Source organism: Mirounga leonina, unplaced genomic scaffold (assembly GCF_011800145.1).
Source record: "Mirounga leonina isolate KUSES-001 unplaced genomic scaffold, KU_Mleo_1.0 Mir_205, whole genome shotgun sequence".
Lineage (NCBI taxonomy): Eukaryota > Metazoa > Chordata > Mammalia > Carnivora > Phocidae > Mirounga > Mirounga leonina.
The window spans coordinates 1,133,139-1,146,488 of NW_023270515.1; the positions used below are offsets into that span (position 1 = coordinate 1,133,139).

The 13,350-nt window shown below is 45.7% G+C and overlaps 1 protein-coding gene across 1 annotated transcript in view; it reads left to right on the forward strand.

The window, feature by feature from the left end:
* Positions 1-2,137: 2,137 nt before the first annotated feature.
* The window catches only part of LOC118026125 (SH3 domain-binding glutamic acid-rich protein-like), a 61,870-nt gene continuing 50,657 nt past the window's right edge, over positions 2,138-13,350 (forward strand). The window contains exons 1-3 of the mRNA XM_035028848.1: positions 2,138-2,152; positions 4,378-4,671; positions 11,539-11,724. Of these exons, the coding sequence (XP_034884739.1) occupies positions 2,138-2,152; positions 4,378-4,671; positions 11,539-11,724 (495 nt within the window). The remainder of the gene's footprint in view (positions 2,153-4,377; positions 4,672-11,538; positions 11,725-13,350) is intronic.

The window sequence follows — 13,350 nt, forward strand, 5'->3', positions numbered from 1 at the left end:
CCCATTTTCCATCTATGGTTTTTGATTTGGATTTTACGTGGTAGGGGTAGTGGGTGTTTCCAAACTGACTGTTTAGATCTAGTTTTTTAAGGGGTGAGGAGGGGACAAGGCCTCCCTTTCACGTCACCACCCCTTTCTCATTGTGCTGTTAGAGCGCCCACTCTTAATTTTGGTGGGCTGTGTTTCAACAACCTTAGGTGGTGAGTTATCCATACAAGGTGGGTGGTGGCACTTTTTGTTGCTGGTGAGCTGGGCAGCATCTCTCGGAGGACATACAGCAGACAGGTGACACCCTAGACTTGACATTCATGGAAATGGCTTAATGGCTGATGGTGTCCCCAGCACAGTAACAAAAGTGGCAGTTTATTATTAAGTAACGTCCCAACCCTGTACTCAGGACTGGAGGATCCTGAAAGATGGAAGTCCCTCAGAGCTGCTTTTCCCATCCAAATGGTCTCCTTTTCTTTGCTAGCTGTTCTCAGTCTATAGCCTTTGTTTCTGCCTTTGAAAGGGGGTGTTTCTTTTCCATCAGTATCCATGTGTCTTATGGAAGGGGAGAGACCTGGTGAGTACAAAGCTGTAGAAATGCCTTTAGGAATTCTGCTACATAGTAACATACGCCTTTATTTCTCTGTATTAGTTAAGTCCACTGTAACAAATCACCACAGACCCAGTGGCTTAAAACAGAAATTTACTCTCTCACAGTTCAGGAGGCAAGAAGTCTGAAATGGAGGTGTTGGCAGGGCCAAGCTTCCTCTGAAAGCTCCTGGGAAAAATCCTTCCTTGCCTCTCTGGCTCCCTGTGCTCCTTGGCTCGTGGCAGCATCAGTCCTGTCTCTGCAGCCCTGTCTTCACACAGTGTTTTTTCTGTCTTTGTGTGCCTCCTCTTCTTGTAAGGACATCTGTTATTGGGCTGAGGGCCCACCCGAAGTCCAGGATGATTTCTTTTTAGAATCCTCAACCAATTTCACCTGTAAAGATCCTGTTTCCAAATAAGGTTCACATTCTGAAGTTTAGGGTGGACATGAATTTTGAGGGGGGACACTATTCAAGTCACTACTGTTACTCTGGTGGTCACCACTGTCATTCCACGTAGTACAAATACGCCTTTATTTCCCAAATTTCTCATTTCTCATAAACATATCACGTTATGTACACCAAAACATAGCATCTGGTATCATTTATTATAAGATCATCTGAGGATCTCTGCCAAGTTTGGAGTTAATACCTCACACTTTTATCATTAAAATTAGACGAAATCTTTCTTTCATAGTGTTTGTTCCTCAAGTCACCACGATGTGCACTTTAGCTATCTTAGGATTTTACCTGTCAATTATACCTCAATAAAGCTGAAAAAAATTCTTTACCAAAATAAGTATTGTTCTTTCACTTAGTATCAAGGACTAGGGGTGTGAAATGATAAGCCTTCTGCCTCTTCAGTAGAGCACACAGCTTATTTTTGAAGTGAATTTTTTTTTTTAAGATTTTATTTATTTATTTGCCAGAGAGAGAGAGAGCGCATGAGCAGGGGGAGCAGCAGAGGCAGATGGAGAAGCAGGCTCCCTGCTGAGCAAGGAGCCGGATGCCGGACTCTATCTCAGGACCCTGGGATCGTGTCCTGAGCTGAAGGCAGATGCTTAACCGACTGAGCCACCGAGGCGTCCCTGTAGTGAATTTTCTAAGGCAGAGATCAGCTGAGCTTTATTTTAAGACTCACTTGGAATGTTTCGTATTTGTATTAATTATCTTGAAGTTTATTGGAGTCAGTGTCATAGATGAAAAGATCTTTCAGCTAGAGTTTTCAAAGTTCTAATTTGTACATTTTCATGGTCATTATTAAAAGGATAAGCTTCTAAAAATAATCCATAGTGTAAAGAGGGCGCACTAGGAATTTGAGGGTAGTGTGTCAGGAGTTCTTCTGGTGTGGTGTGGAAATAGAAGGATTGGGTTCGTGTCTTGCTTGGATGCATCATTTCCTGTCCTCATCCTTGAGGAGGGTTAGGAGTAGAACCCAGTGTCAGTGTTGTGCAGATTAAGGGAGTGGTTTATGCAAAGCACTTAGAGCAGATCTGGCACGTGGCACACACTTAAAAATTGTTAGTTCTTGCTTCAAGTAGGCTATTCTTTCTCCCTAGGGCATGTGGACGGAGGTGGTATGTCATTGTCCAAGGCAGTGTTGCCCCATACGATCAGCAGTTGTATATTCTCTAGGGCACATGAGGGTCAACTACAGTTTATGTTACTAATTTACAAAATCATTGAGAAATATGCATAGTTTATTACTCTCTTCAATCGTATTTGGAGAAAAACGGCTTGCTCACGTGGTAGAATTTGAGACTAAGGTGTTGAAAAAAATACTTTGACAAAAATAGCATATACTTACTTTATGATTTTGAAAATACAGGAAAGAAGAGCACAAATGACGTATAATCTTTGGTGGGCTTGAAAAAATTTACAGTGCTAAAAAAAAATTTTTACAATGCTAATGACTTAAATTTGGGGAGCCATCAATCATCTTCACCAAGGGCCTAATTTGGGGAGCAAAGTTTGCATAGTGAGGTTCTAAGTTAAATGGCAGCCATCTCAACCATTGGTTCTGATGTAAATGAATTTGAGCTATGTTGCAGGGATGGGGCGTCCCTTCTCGGCAAAGGCGCCTGTCCTGGGGGAGCGGAGCAGGCCTCCAGGCCCCTGGGACTGTGGTGAAGGGGGCAGGTGAAGAAGGCCCCCAGACCCCTCCCTGCTCCAGCATGCCAGTAACCCCCTCCTCCGGGAGTAGCGGGGGACTTAAGAATAAAAAGCAAGAGCGAGAGAGACGCAGTTATCCAAGAGAAGTGAATAACCCCCTGGTGCCTCCTATGTCCTTGAGCTTGATCTTGAAACCCATCAGAAAAATTGGGCGGTAGCATTTGGGCTTTTTACGCGATCTAAGTATCCACATAGAGAAGACGGAGAGAGACTGTGACAAACATTGTCTCCCCGCGTCTCTGAGACAGTGAAGACCTCTCGCTGGTTGAATTCATCCCTGCTGACAGCCCGCCGCTGTCGCCCTGCCTTGTCCGGGATGTCAGTGCAACCTTGCACGTCTGCCGCCTGTCAGCTTCTGTTCTTTAGGAGCAACAGGTGGGGAAGGGAGAAACGGGGGAGCGGGCCACGCCTAAAGGCATCTCTTGTATAGGACTTCACGGGACTTCTTTTAGCCGGCCGAAAACCTGCAAGTCAGGACGCCTTCGCTTATTCCGAGGCCCGCGGGGCCGCCCGGAGCCCCGCGGGGCGTTTGCCGAAAGCCGCGCAGACACGGCGGCCTCGGGGACGGCGCTGGCGTCCCCGGGGCTTTTCTTTTTTAATAATTTTTTTTTAATTTTTTATTTATTTGCGAGAGAGAGAATGAGAGACAGAGAGCATGAGAGGGAGGAGGGTCAGAGGGAGAAGCAGACTCCCTGCCGAGCAGGGAGCCTGATGCGGGACTCAATCCTTGGATTCCAGGATCATGACCTGAGCCGAAGGCAGTCGCTTAACCAACTGAGCCACCCAGGCGCTCCCCCCACTCCCCGCTTCCTTTTATTTGCCATCATTTTACCCATTATTTATTCATCAGTTTCCCTATCCTTTTTCTTGTAATTTACTTTCAGCTTTTCTGAGTCACTTTGTTTTACTATATTAGCATATAGTTAGATTTTATTTTTTTAATCCAGTATGAGATTTTTTACCCTTTATTAAGTCCACCTGATTATATTATAATTGATTACATTTATCTGAAAGCATTTTTTTTTTTGAGAGAGAGAGATTGTGTGGGTGGAGAAGTGTGCACATGGGTGGGGATGGGGCAGAGGGAGAAGGAGAGAAAGAATCTTTTTTTTTTTTTAAGATTTTTTATTTATTTGCGAGAGAGAGAATGAGAGAGAGCATGAGAGGGAGGAGGGTCAGAGGGAGAAGCAGACTCCCCGCCGAGCAGGGAGCCCGATGTGGGACTCGATCCCGGGACTCCAGGATCATGACCTCGCTTAACCAACTGAGCCACCCAGGCGCCCTTTTTTTTTTTTTTTTAAGATTTTATTTATTTATTTGCGAGAGAGAGAATGAGAGACAGAGAGCACGAGAGGGAAGAGGGTCAGAGGGAGAAGCAGACCCCCCGCCGAGCAGGGAGCCCGACGCGGGACTCGATCCCGGGACTCCAGGACCATGACCTGGGCCGAAGGCCGGCGCCCCACCCCCTGAGCCACCCAGGCGCCCCCTCCCCGGGGCTTTTCCGGCGGCGCCCGGGCGCTCGGCGGCCCCGCGCAGGCGCCTGTGCGTGCGCGCGGCCCGATTGGTGCGCGCCGCCGCCGGGCCTTCTCGGGGCTGCCGTCGGGCGTTTCAAGGCCGCGGCTGCTTTTAGCGACCAATCCGGCCTGCGCCCGGCCGGTCCCCTCTCGCGCCCGGCCAATGGCGGCGGAGGCCCGCCCGCCGCCCGCGGGCGCCGGGCTCCAGCTGCGGCGGGAGGCGCGCGGGCGCAGACGGCGCGGGGCGGCCGCCAGCTCGCAGCCGGCACCCGCTCCCTGCCCGGCGCGGGCCGCGGTCGGGATCCGTGCAGCGCCGCGCGCCCTCGCGGGGGGCGTTGGGGGGAGCCCTCCCTCCGCCTGCCAAAATGGTCATCAAAGTGTTTGTTGCCACGTCGTCTGGGTCCATAGCGGTAGGTTCTGCTGGGATGGGCGGGGGCTTTTCCTCCTGTCGGATTCCCGAGGACTCAGAGCGCCCAGGGGAAGAGGCGCGTCCGCCCAGCGTTGGCCTGGAGTTTGTTTCGCGAGCCGTGTACGCCAGCCGTGGCCCCGCAGGAGGCCTGCTGCCTTGGCTTCCCGCGTTTGCTTTAACCGCCCTGAAGAAGGGCGGAAAAGGAGGGATGCGGGCTGGCTGGGTGGAAAGGGGTCCCAGGCAGCGGGCGTGTTTGATACCAGAATTTTTAACGCGGGATTTGTGTCGCGTTGTGTTCGCATATGTTACAGAGTCAGAGGCTTTTTCTGCCAGTCATTCTGTCCGACTTAGACTAATTGAAAGTTGCAAATGAAGGACATTTTGTGCAACCGTATTTGGAGGGTGTGATGAAACAGAGTACCCAAATGACTCCTGGGTGTGATTACAGTTGACCCTTGAACAATGCGTGGCGGGGGGGGGGTGGTGGGGGGTAGGGGCACTCACACCAGCGCCGTCGAAAATCCACGTATAACTTTGGGCTCCCCAAAACTTCACTAATGACCTGTTGACCAGAAGGCTTACTGACAACAGGAACAGTTGATTAACCCGTATTTTGTATGTTACATGTAATATAAGCTGTATTCTTGCAATAAGTAAGCTAGAGAAAAGAAAGTGTTCTTAAGAAAATCATAAGAAAGAGAAAATACATTTACAATACTTTCTGTGGTTACAGAAAAAAAATCTGCATATAGGTGGACCATGCAGTTTAAAAGTTGTGTTGTTCAAGGGTCAATTGTACTTGCGTGTGGGATGTAACTATACCAAGAGTGTAAAGTTAGCATGTGTAATAGTATTATTTGGGGAAAATGATGTCACAGTGACAAGCGCAAACATCTCCAAGGCCACAGTTTTAAACGCTCTAGGAATTCAAACAGGCCAAAAATAGGTACTAGGAGCGGACCCCATAACGCGGCGTCTGATTTCCCTGGGACCAGGCTCAGAATCACCCCTCCAGTTCCTGCCTTCATTCTGTGCAGGATAGACCTGCCTGAAGAAACAAGGGTAACCGAAGGAGCCACTTCTCCTTGGCAGTGATTCAGGCTTTGATTTTAGGCTTGAACCTGCGGTGTCTCTGGGAGACTGACATTTCTGGGAGCATTTGAGCCTTTAGGGGGCTGTGGGAGGAAGCCCTTTCATCAGTCCTGAGGGCTGGACACCAGCAAGGGGGCTGTTTCCTTTTATATCTAGTTCCTGGGCCATCCTGCAGCTTGGGTTTCACTCAGCCAGGGATAATACCCTCGGCCAGCAGCTGGCTGGGAACAGCCCCAATGCTGGCTCTTGAATGCCCCAACCCATAGCCCTGAAAGTTCACGCAGTTTCCCGAGGGCAAAGAGGGAACAAGAGAGAAGAGGCTGGTTGTCCCTCTGAGCATAACCCATCAGCAACAGCTTAGTGTCTGTGGAACATCTTTTAACAGAAACAGAGGAGGGAAGATTCCAGATGTAAAACTGCAAAATCTTTTGTGGCTGTCGATGACCTCAGAAACTTTTAGTTGACGCATGAAGAGCACATTTTTGGATTACTAGATTAAAAATGATTTTTATTGAAGAAAATGGCTTTAGTGGCCTTTCAGTATGCTGTTGACACTCATTGACGGAAACTTTTACCACTGACCAATCTTCTACATGTTCTGTAGGCCAGGTGTGAGTGCCCTATGCATCCTTCCAGAGATGGTGAACAAACGTGTGGCGTTCTTAGGATTATTTGACGTCTTACCTTCTTGAAGTTTGGGCGTATGATTGAGTTAGCCTTGGAGGGTCTGGAGGGACACTGTTCACTCCAGGATCTTGGAAAAACCACATTAATTCTGGTTCCCCAAGCAAATGTTTTGTTGTCACTTGGAACTGTTTGACCTTGGGAAAGTTATTTCACCTTGCTAAGCCTCAATTTCCTTATCTGTAAAATGAGGATAAGAATAGTATTCGTCTCATGACATCGCCATGAGGATTTAGGAAATAAGCCCCGAGCGCCTTGCATGGTGTCCAGTGCTCAGTGCTTAATACATATTATAATTATTAGTGAACTTCATAATTATTACATATGGCTACTTAATATTATAGTTTTAAGTATTAGGTATTATAATTGTTAGCTAATGTTAATGTTTAAAATATATTTTTAAAAGATTTTATTTATTTATTTGAGAGAGAGACAGAGAGCACGAGCAGGGGAGCGAGGTAGAGGGAGAGGGAGAAGCAGGCTTCTCACTGAGCAGGGAGCCCAATACGGGGCTCGATCCCAGGATCCTGGGATCATGACCTGAGCCGAAGGCAGACACTTCACCTACTGAGCCACCCAGGCACCCCAATGTTAGTTAATGTTTATCAGTATTATTGTAGTTGTTATTATTATTAGCTAATATTATATATGTGAGTCTGTGATGATTATGTTTCAGAAGAACTGTCCCAAGCCACATAAGTGGAATAATTTCGATCTTATCCTAAAGAAGGACAACCGATGATTCCCATGGTATCAGTGCTAGTGATTTTCCCTGGGTGGGGGGATTTCACCCAGAAGCTTCTTTGCAGGAGAACCCCAGAGCAGCTTCCAGTGTGTGGTGGTGGGTCTGCAAACACTTTACTGCTTGTTTCTTCAGTCTCTTTACTTTAAAAAAGGATTCTTGCCTGCAACTTAGTCAACGAGGGCATGTAACTTCTAAGGGATGAATGAAATAAATGAAAAAGGAAACATCTCTTTGTAAGGGCTTACGCATATGCAGCTGTGTGTCATATCTCTGGTTGATGATAAGGCAATGTCACATGTTTTACCAATACGGAGGAACGTAGTGAAGAGACCTTGGGAGCGGGAGCAGGTCTGTGTCTTCCCGAAGGCCAGTGCCACAGTGGGCTGAGGGACAAAGGGAGAGAGGACTGTCCTCACTGTTTTCAAGGTGCACAGCCCTTGGAACCGTAATCTTCAAGGACAGACCCTGAGGGTGGCTCCTGGGTTTTTCCATCGTTTCTCCAGCCTTGCTTGAGTGTAAATATAGTGGGCAAAAACTCCGCTCTTGAACGAGATGGATCCAGGTGTACATCTTGGAAAATTCCTTAATTCACTGGTGCCTCAGCTTTATTATTTAAAAATGGTGATCAGAGTACTTAACCTGGTGCCTCAGCTTTATTATTTTAAAATGGTGATCAGAGTTCTTAACCTGGCTTGGCAACCAGGACAAGTCAGTGAGATAAGACTGTGCAGGCTCTTACCTTGTCCAGGATGCTGTGCCACACGTCATGTCATGTTCCTTGGTTCTCACCAGAACCTGAGGAGGGTGGCGCTTTACCCATTTTGCAGACGAGGCCATTCAAGAGTGGACCCTGCTCAGACAGCAGCCTTCTGAGCCAGGGGGAAATGCAGGTTGCCTCCGCTCAAATGCAGTGTGCTTTTCGTTAAGTGCAGTGACCTCAGTTGGAAAAGCTCCTAACTGTACAAGACAATTAAAGGGAGGTGCCAAGCAAGTGACTCAAAGATCACTCTGACATGTTACAGTAACCAATGGTGGCCGGTGACTTCAGGAAAAGAACACTTTCTTAAGAGTAAATGTAACAGGATAGGAAACACAGAGCTCTCTGAGCCTCTGCTGAAGTCCCAAAGGCTCCAAGTGACCCAGACCCCAGGGACCCCCAGATCCTCCAGAGGGGCTGCCTAGAAAGAAGGTACAGAAGGGGCGGGGATAGCACTGGTCATGGTGCAGTGGAGGGAGGAGAAGGCGCAGGAGGTGGGGAGGAGAGGGTGTCTGTGGTGAGAACGACTGGGTGTGGTGTATACCCTCCTACCCCAGGGGCCATAAAGGGAGGTGCCCTCTGGGAGCTGATGTCCCTGGGGGTCAGCTCAGGAGGCCACCTGGAGAAGAGCTGCACTTCGCCTGGGAGGGTCCATGAATAGGAGGGAGGACTGTGGGGGAGAGGGCCCCCACTCAGCGTGGCCATCAGGGTGTGGGCAGAGGTGACCATGCCACCAGGTGAGCTCATGTACTCCTTGCTTCCGTCTCTCCTCCTCTGGGCTCATCCTAAGACTACTCCAGCCCCTGGCAGAACTCAGGTGCTCCAGAGACCCAGATCAGTGATGCCTTTAACCCAGTTTAAAGTACTGGTGTTTGGGGAGGATAGAAACAGATTTTCCTCTTCTCTTTTTTGAGGGGTGAGGGGCTGAGAAATAGCACTTAACACAAGGCCATGCACCCAACAGTCCGTTAAGTTCCTGCAGACGCAATTGCTTGTCTTGCAAGAGATAACAGCAAACAGATCTTCCCCTCCCATTTTCTCCATCCCTCTTTGACTTTCTAACTGCAGAAACACGAGTCAGGACTTTGGGAACTGTTCTTCATCGATTCAGAAATCGTGGAATAAAATGAAATCCTTCTATTTCATCTCAAGTCCTGAGGCATGATTAATAGAGGTGGAAATAATGGTGAGGTGGCCAGGCTGATTTGGGCTCCTGGGAGGGTACTTGAGGAGGAAGACAGGGGTTTGGACAGAATAAAGGATGTTGCCTTCCAGATCTTCAATTAAAAGTAAACCTGCCTAAAACGGAGACATCTCTACTCTTCAAACAGCAAAGTTCTCTCTGGAAATAGCCAAAGGAGTAAGTAATTATTATAGAGTGGCACAGATAATTATGGACAAGGTGGAAAGTACATACAGAAAACATGATTAATTAAAATAGTAAGTTAGTTCCAATGACCTGTCATCAGGTCTGATGGGATTTTGTAATATTCAGAAATTCAGCTGTGAAGCTATGGAATTGGAGCGCAGTTTCGGTGAGGAGGAACAGAAGGGCCGAGGGCTACGCCAGCCTCGCCTTGGGGGAGGGCACATGGTGGAGAAATACGAACTCCGTCTTTGCTTCTGGTAGATGTGACACTCAGGAATGTTCCAGAAGCTTGTGCCAGAAGCTTAGGGGAAATTCCGTCACCCCACACCTTTCTGTATGATTTTTATTTTTGTCCATGCTTGCCCCAAACTGAGTCTTAATGATTAAGTGTTGTATGGTAGCTAACGGCAGCCTTCAGTTTATTGACCTAATACTTTTAGTCGCAGTATCTTTGCTATGTTGGTGGAACAAATGTTACTTAAGAAGTAAATGTGTGATTACCATTTATACAAACCTGGGTATGTAACTTATATATACAATTTTATATGCAATGTATATTTACTTGTAAAAAATTCAAAAGTTATTTCTATTCATTTATGTCATATTTATAATTCATACAATATATACAATCAGGTCACCACCCAAACCAAATTCTACATAATCCAAAACATAATTTGGTTTGGGTGGTGACCTGCTTCCAGGGCTTAAGCATCCATATGTACTTTATTTTTCTTTATATTAAGAAAGAAATACTCTACACATGAATCATTGATAGACTCATTCACTTTGGCAAAAATGAATAAAAAAAATATATATTTTTTTTTCTTTTGGTATACAAATCTATGAAAGGAATTGGGTTTGACCCAAAGAGGGTTTGAGGCTAGACATTAGGTTTGGGATGGGCATGAGCCTTTTATAACATTTGTTAGGGATTCTCAAATTCTAATACCTCTGCTAATGAATGAGTTACATGGGAATGACAGGGGGCCTCATACCCTATAAAACATTTTTAATGGCTTGTTTTGATATGAGACAACATTCTATGCAGAGGATTTAACAAATTAAGATATTAGATATTTTCATGTCAAAGAAAATCCTTAAAATTTTGCTCTTACTTTTTTTTTTAATTTTGCTCTTATTTTTAAGAAATGGCTTATTTTGCCTCTTGATCATCTTCAGCATGTTCACTGCCTAGAATGTACAAATGAGTTCTTTGCATTTTTTTCACCCACATGAGCAGGTTATGAATCTGTTCACACAAAGAACTTGGTACGCTGTCTTGTGCAGAGTAGAGTGGGTAAATAAGGGTTTATAATTGTTGGGTTGACCACTCTAGACCTCTCTCCCAGAGGCTCCTAAGTGGGGTCCACAGAGTGTGCTCTAAGTTGTTTCCCAGTGTGTATGAAAGAGGGCATTGTGCATTTGGGAGTGAATTCTTTGAAGAGAGAGAATGGTTGTAGTTGTCTCTGGGGATGGAGGCCTGAACGGTGAAGAGGGCCACATTCCTGAGCAATGGCGGCTGGTAGACGGGAGCCCGGGGTGGAGAGAGGGGCATCAAGAGTTGTCTCTCCGGTGAGGCTGGTGTCCTGCGCTCCACACGAGTGGAAAGGAGAAATCCGAGCGAAGACAAGGTTCTTTACTCTGTTGCTCTCTGTGAGCTGGGAGACACAGCCATTGGCTTTTCCTGGTTTTTCCTCTGTCCTTTCCCCTTTCACTCCTTCCAGTCTCCTGTATTATTTCGGAAGCCACTTTTGTTCAATGTGACTCACGTGCCCATTTTCATAACTGTGAGCGAAGCGCTTTTTTAGTTGGGTGTACTTGGTATTTGAGTTCTGTAGTGAATTGTCTTTTCTCTCTTTCCTTCTTGCACTGCTCCCAATCCTCCCTTTTCTTCATAACCAATTCTTATTTGTTTTTTGGCATTAAAGCTTAGCAGAGAATTTAAAAGCATATCGAAGACCTCAAGTATCTCTATTCTTATTAGGTTGATTATACCATGATTGAAACATTGGTGAAATTAAAATTTTAGAATTTAAACAATGACTCTGTTGATCCTTTATAACGAAGAGGTGTGACTTTATCGTTTTCCTTGTTTAAATAATAGCAAGATTATTTGTTTCGTATAGTATAGTTGGAGAAAGGATTTCATTTATGTAAATATAAGCAAAACATAAAAAAAATAAACCTAGTCTAATAGTAGTCTTTCTCTACTCTTGACCAGATTAGGAAGAAGCAACAAGAAGTAGTGGGCTTTTTGGAAGCTAATAAGATCGACTTTAAGGAATTAGACATTGCTGGAGATGAAGACAATAGGAAGTGGATGAGGGAGAATGTTCCTGGAGAGAAAAAACCTCAAAACGGAATTCCTTTGCCCCCCCAGATCTTCAACGAAGAGCAGTATTGTGGGGTGAGTATTTGGTTTCTTGGAAAAGTCTTCTGCATGTATGTTTATCAGAAATTGTTTAAAACAGATTACTTTGGGGGCACCTGGGTGGCTCGGTCTATTGAGCATCCAACTTTTGATTTTGGCTCAGGTCATGATCTCAGGGTCATGGGATCGAGCCATGAGTCCAGCTCCACGCTCAGTGGGGAGTCTGCTTGAGATTCTCTCTCTCCCTCTCCCCCTCCACTCTCCTTCTCTCTCTCTTTCTCTCAAAATAAAATAAATAAATCGTAAAAAAATGGCTCATTTGGAGGCAGCATTTGAACTTGTTGATAGTTTTCAGGACATGATCTATTTCTACTAATACCTGGATGGTAGACCCATTGTAAGTCATCAATATATAAGATTCACAAAAGGATAGAAACAATAAAATGGTGATTTGGAAGTTCTTGGGATTATTTTAGGCCCCTTATTTTATTTTGAAGAGTGGAGGTCACTTGTGCAAACAAAGTATGCATTTAGTTGGAAAGGAGTTCTGATCAGCCTCATGATGTACACATCCATGAATCCAGGTAGACAGAGGGTTGGCTTTCACTTTCATAAAGAATGATTTGCAGAAGCCAGATCTTAATACAGATACAAGATAAATGTGTGGAAACGTATCTAGATAGTTTTAAAACTGTTCTGGACCATTTTGATTACAACAGCAATTTTATTTTATACATTTAATAGTTCATTTCACCAGAAAATCACCTCTGCCTCCAGTTCTTTACAGTTCTGCTTAGTAAATCAAATTGTTGAAAAGAAACATTTAGGGCGCCTGGGTGGCTCAGTTGGTTGAGCGACTGCCTTCGGCTCAGGTCATGATCCTGGAGTCACAGGATCAAGTCCCGCATCGGGCTCCCTCCTCGGCGGGGAGTCTGCTTCTCCCTCTGACCCTCCCCCCTCTCATGTGCTCTCTCTCATTCTCTCTCTCGCAAATAAGTAAATAAAATCTTTAAAAAAAAAAAAAAAAGAAAGAAAAGAAACATTTAAAAACTCAAAGCACTTCAGAGCATGAGAGCTGGAGGTTATCTTAGGGGTCATCTAAGCCTTGTAGGTCATCTTTCAGATGCAGCCAGGGCTCTGGAAGGCAGAGGGAAATGATCAGTGCTGTGTTGCTTCCGAAGGCTGGAGCCAGCTATGGGAATCTTAACTCACGTCTTCTCTTCTTGCACTCAACTGTTGGTTCTTTAGGTTAGCTCCTTTTTATTATTATGTTTCTCATCTAAAGCAGGTTTGGTCCAATTAAAGCCTGAAGGCCGATGCCCGTAGCTACCTGTTTTAGTAAATAAAATTTTACTGGAACACATCCACACTAATTGATTCACCTATCACCTATGGCAGATTTTGCACAATGGCAGAGCTGAGTTGTTGCAGCAGGGACCATATGACCTGCAAAGCCAAAAGTATTTACTGTCTGCCCACTTACAGAAAAGCTTCTGGGCCCGCCTCTGATTTGAGGCACCAGGTGTTTGGTTATTGGAGGCTTGTCTTTGTTTCATAGGACTGATGTAAGAAAGCACCACAAGCAGGGTGGCTGTTACGGGCTGTATGTTTGTGTTCCCCCCCCAAATTCATATATCAAAGCCCTAACCTCCATGGTGATGG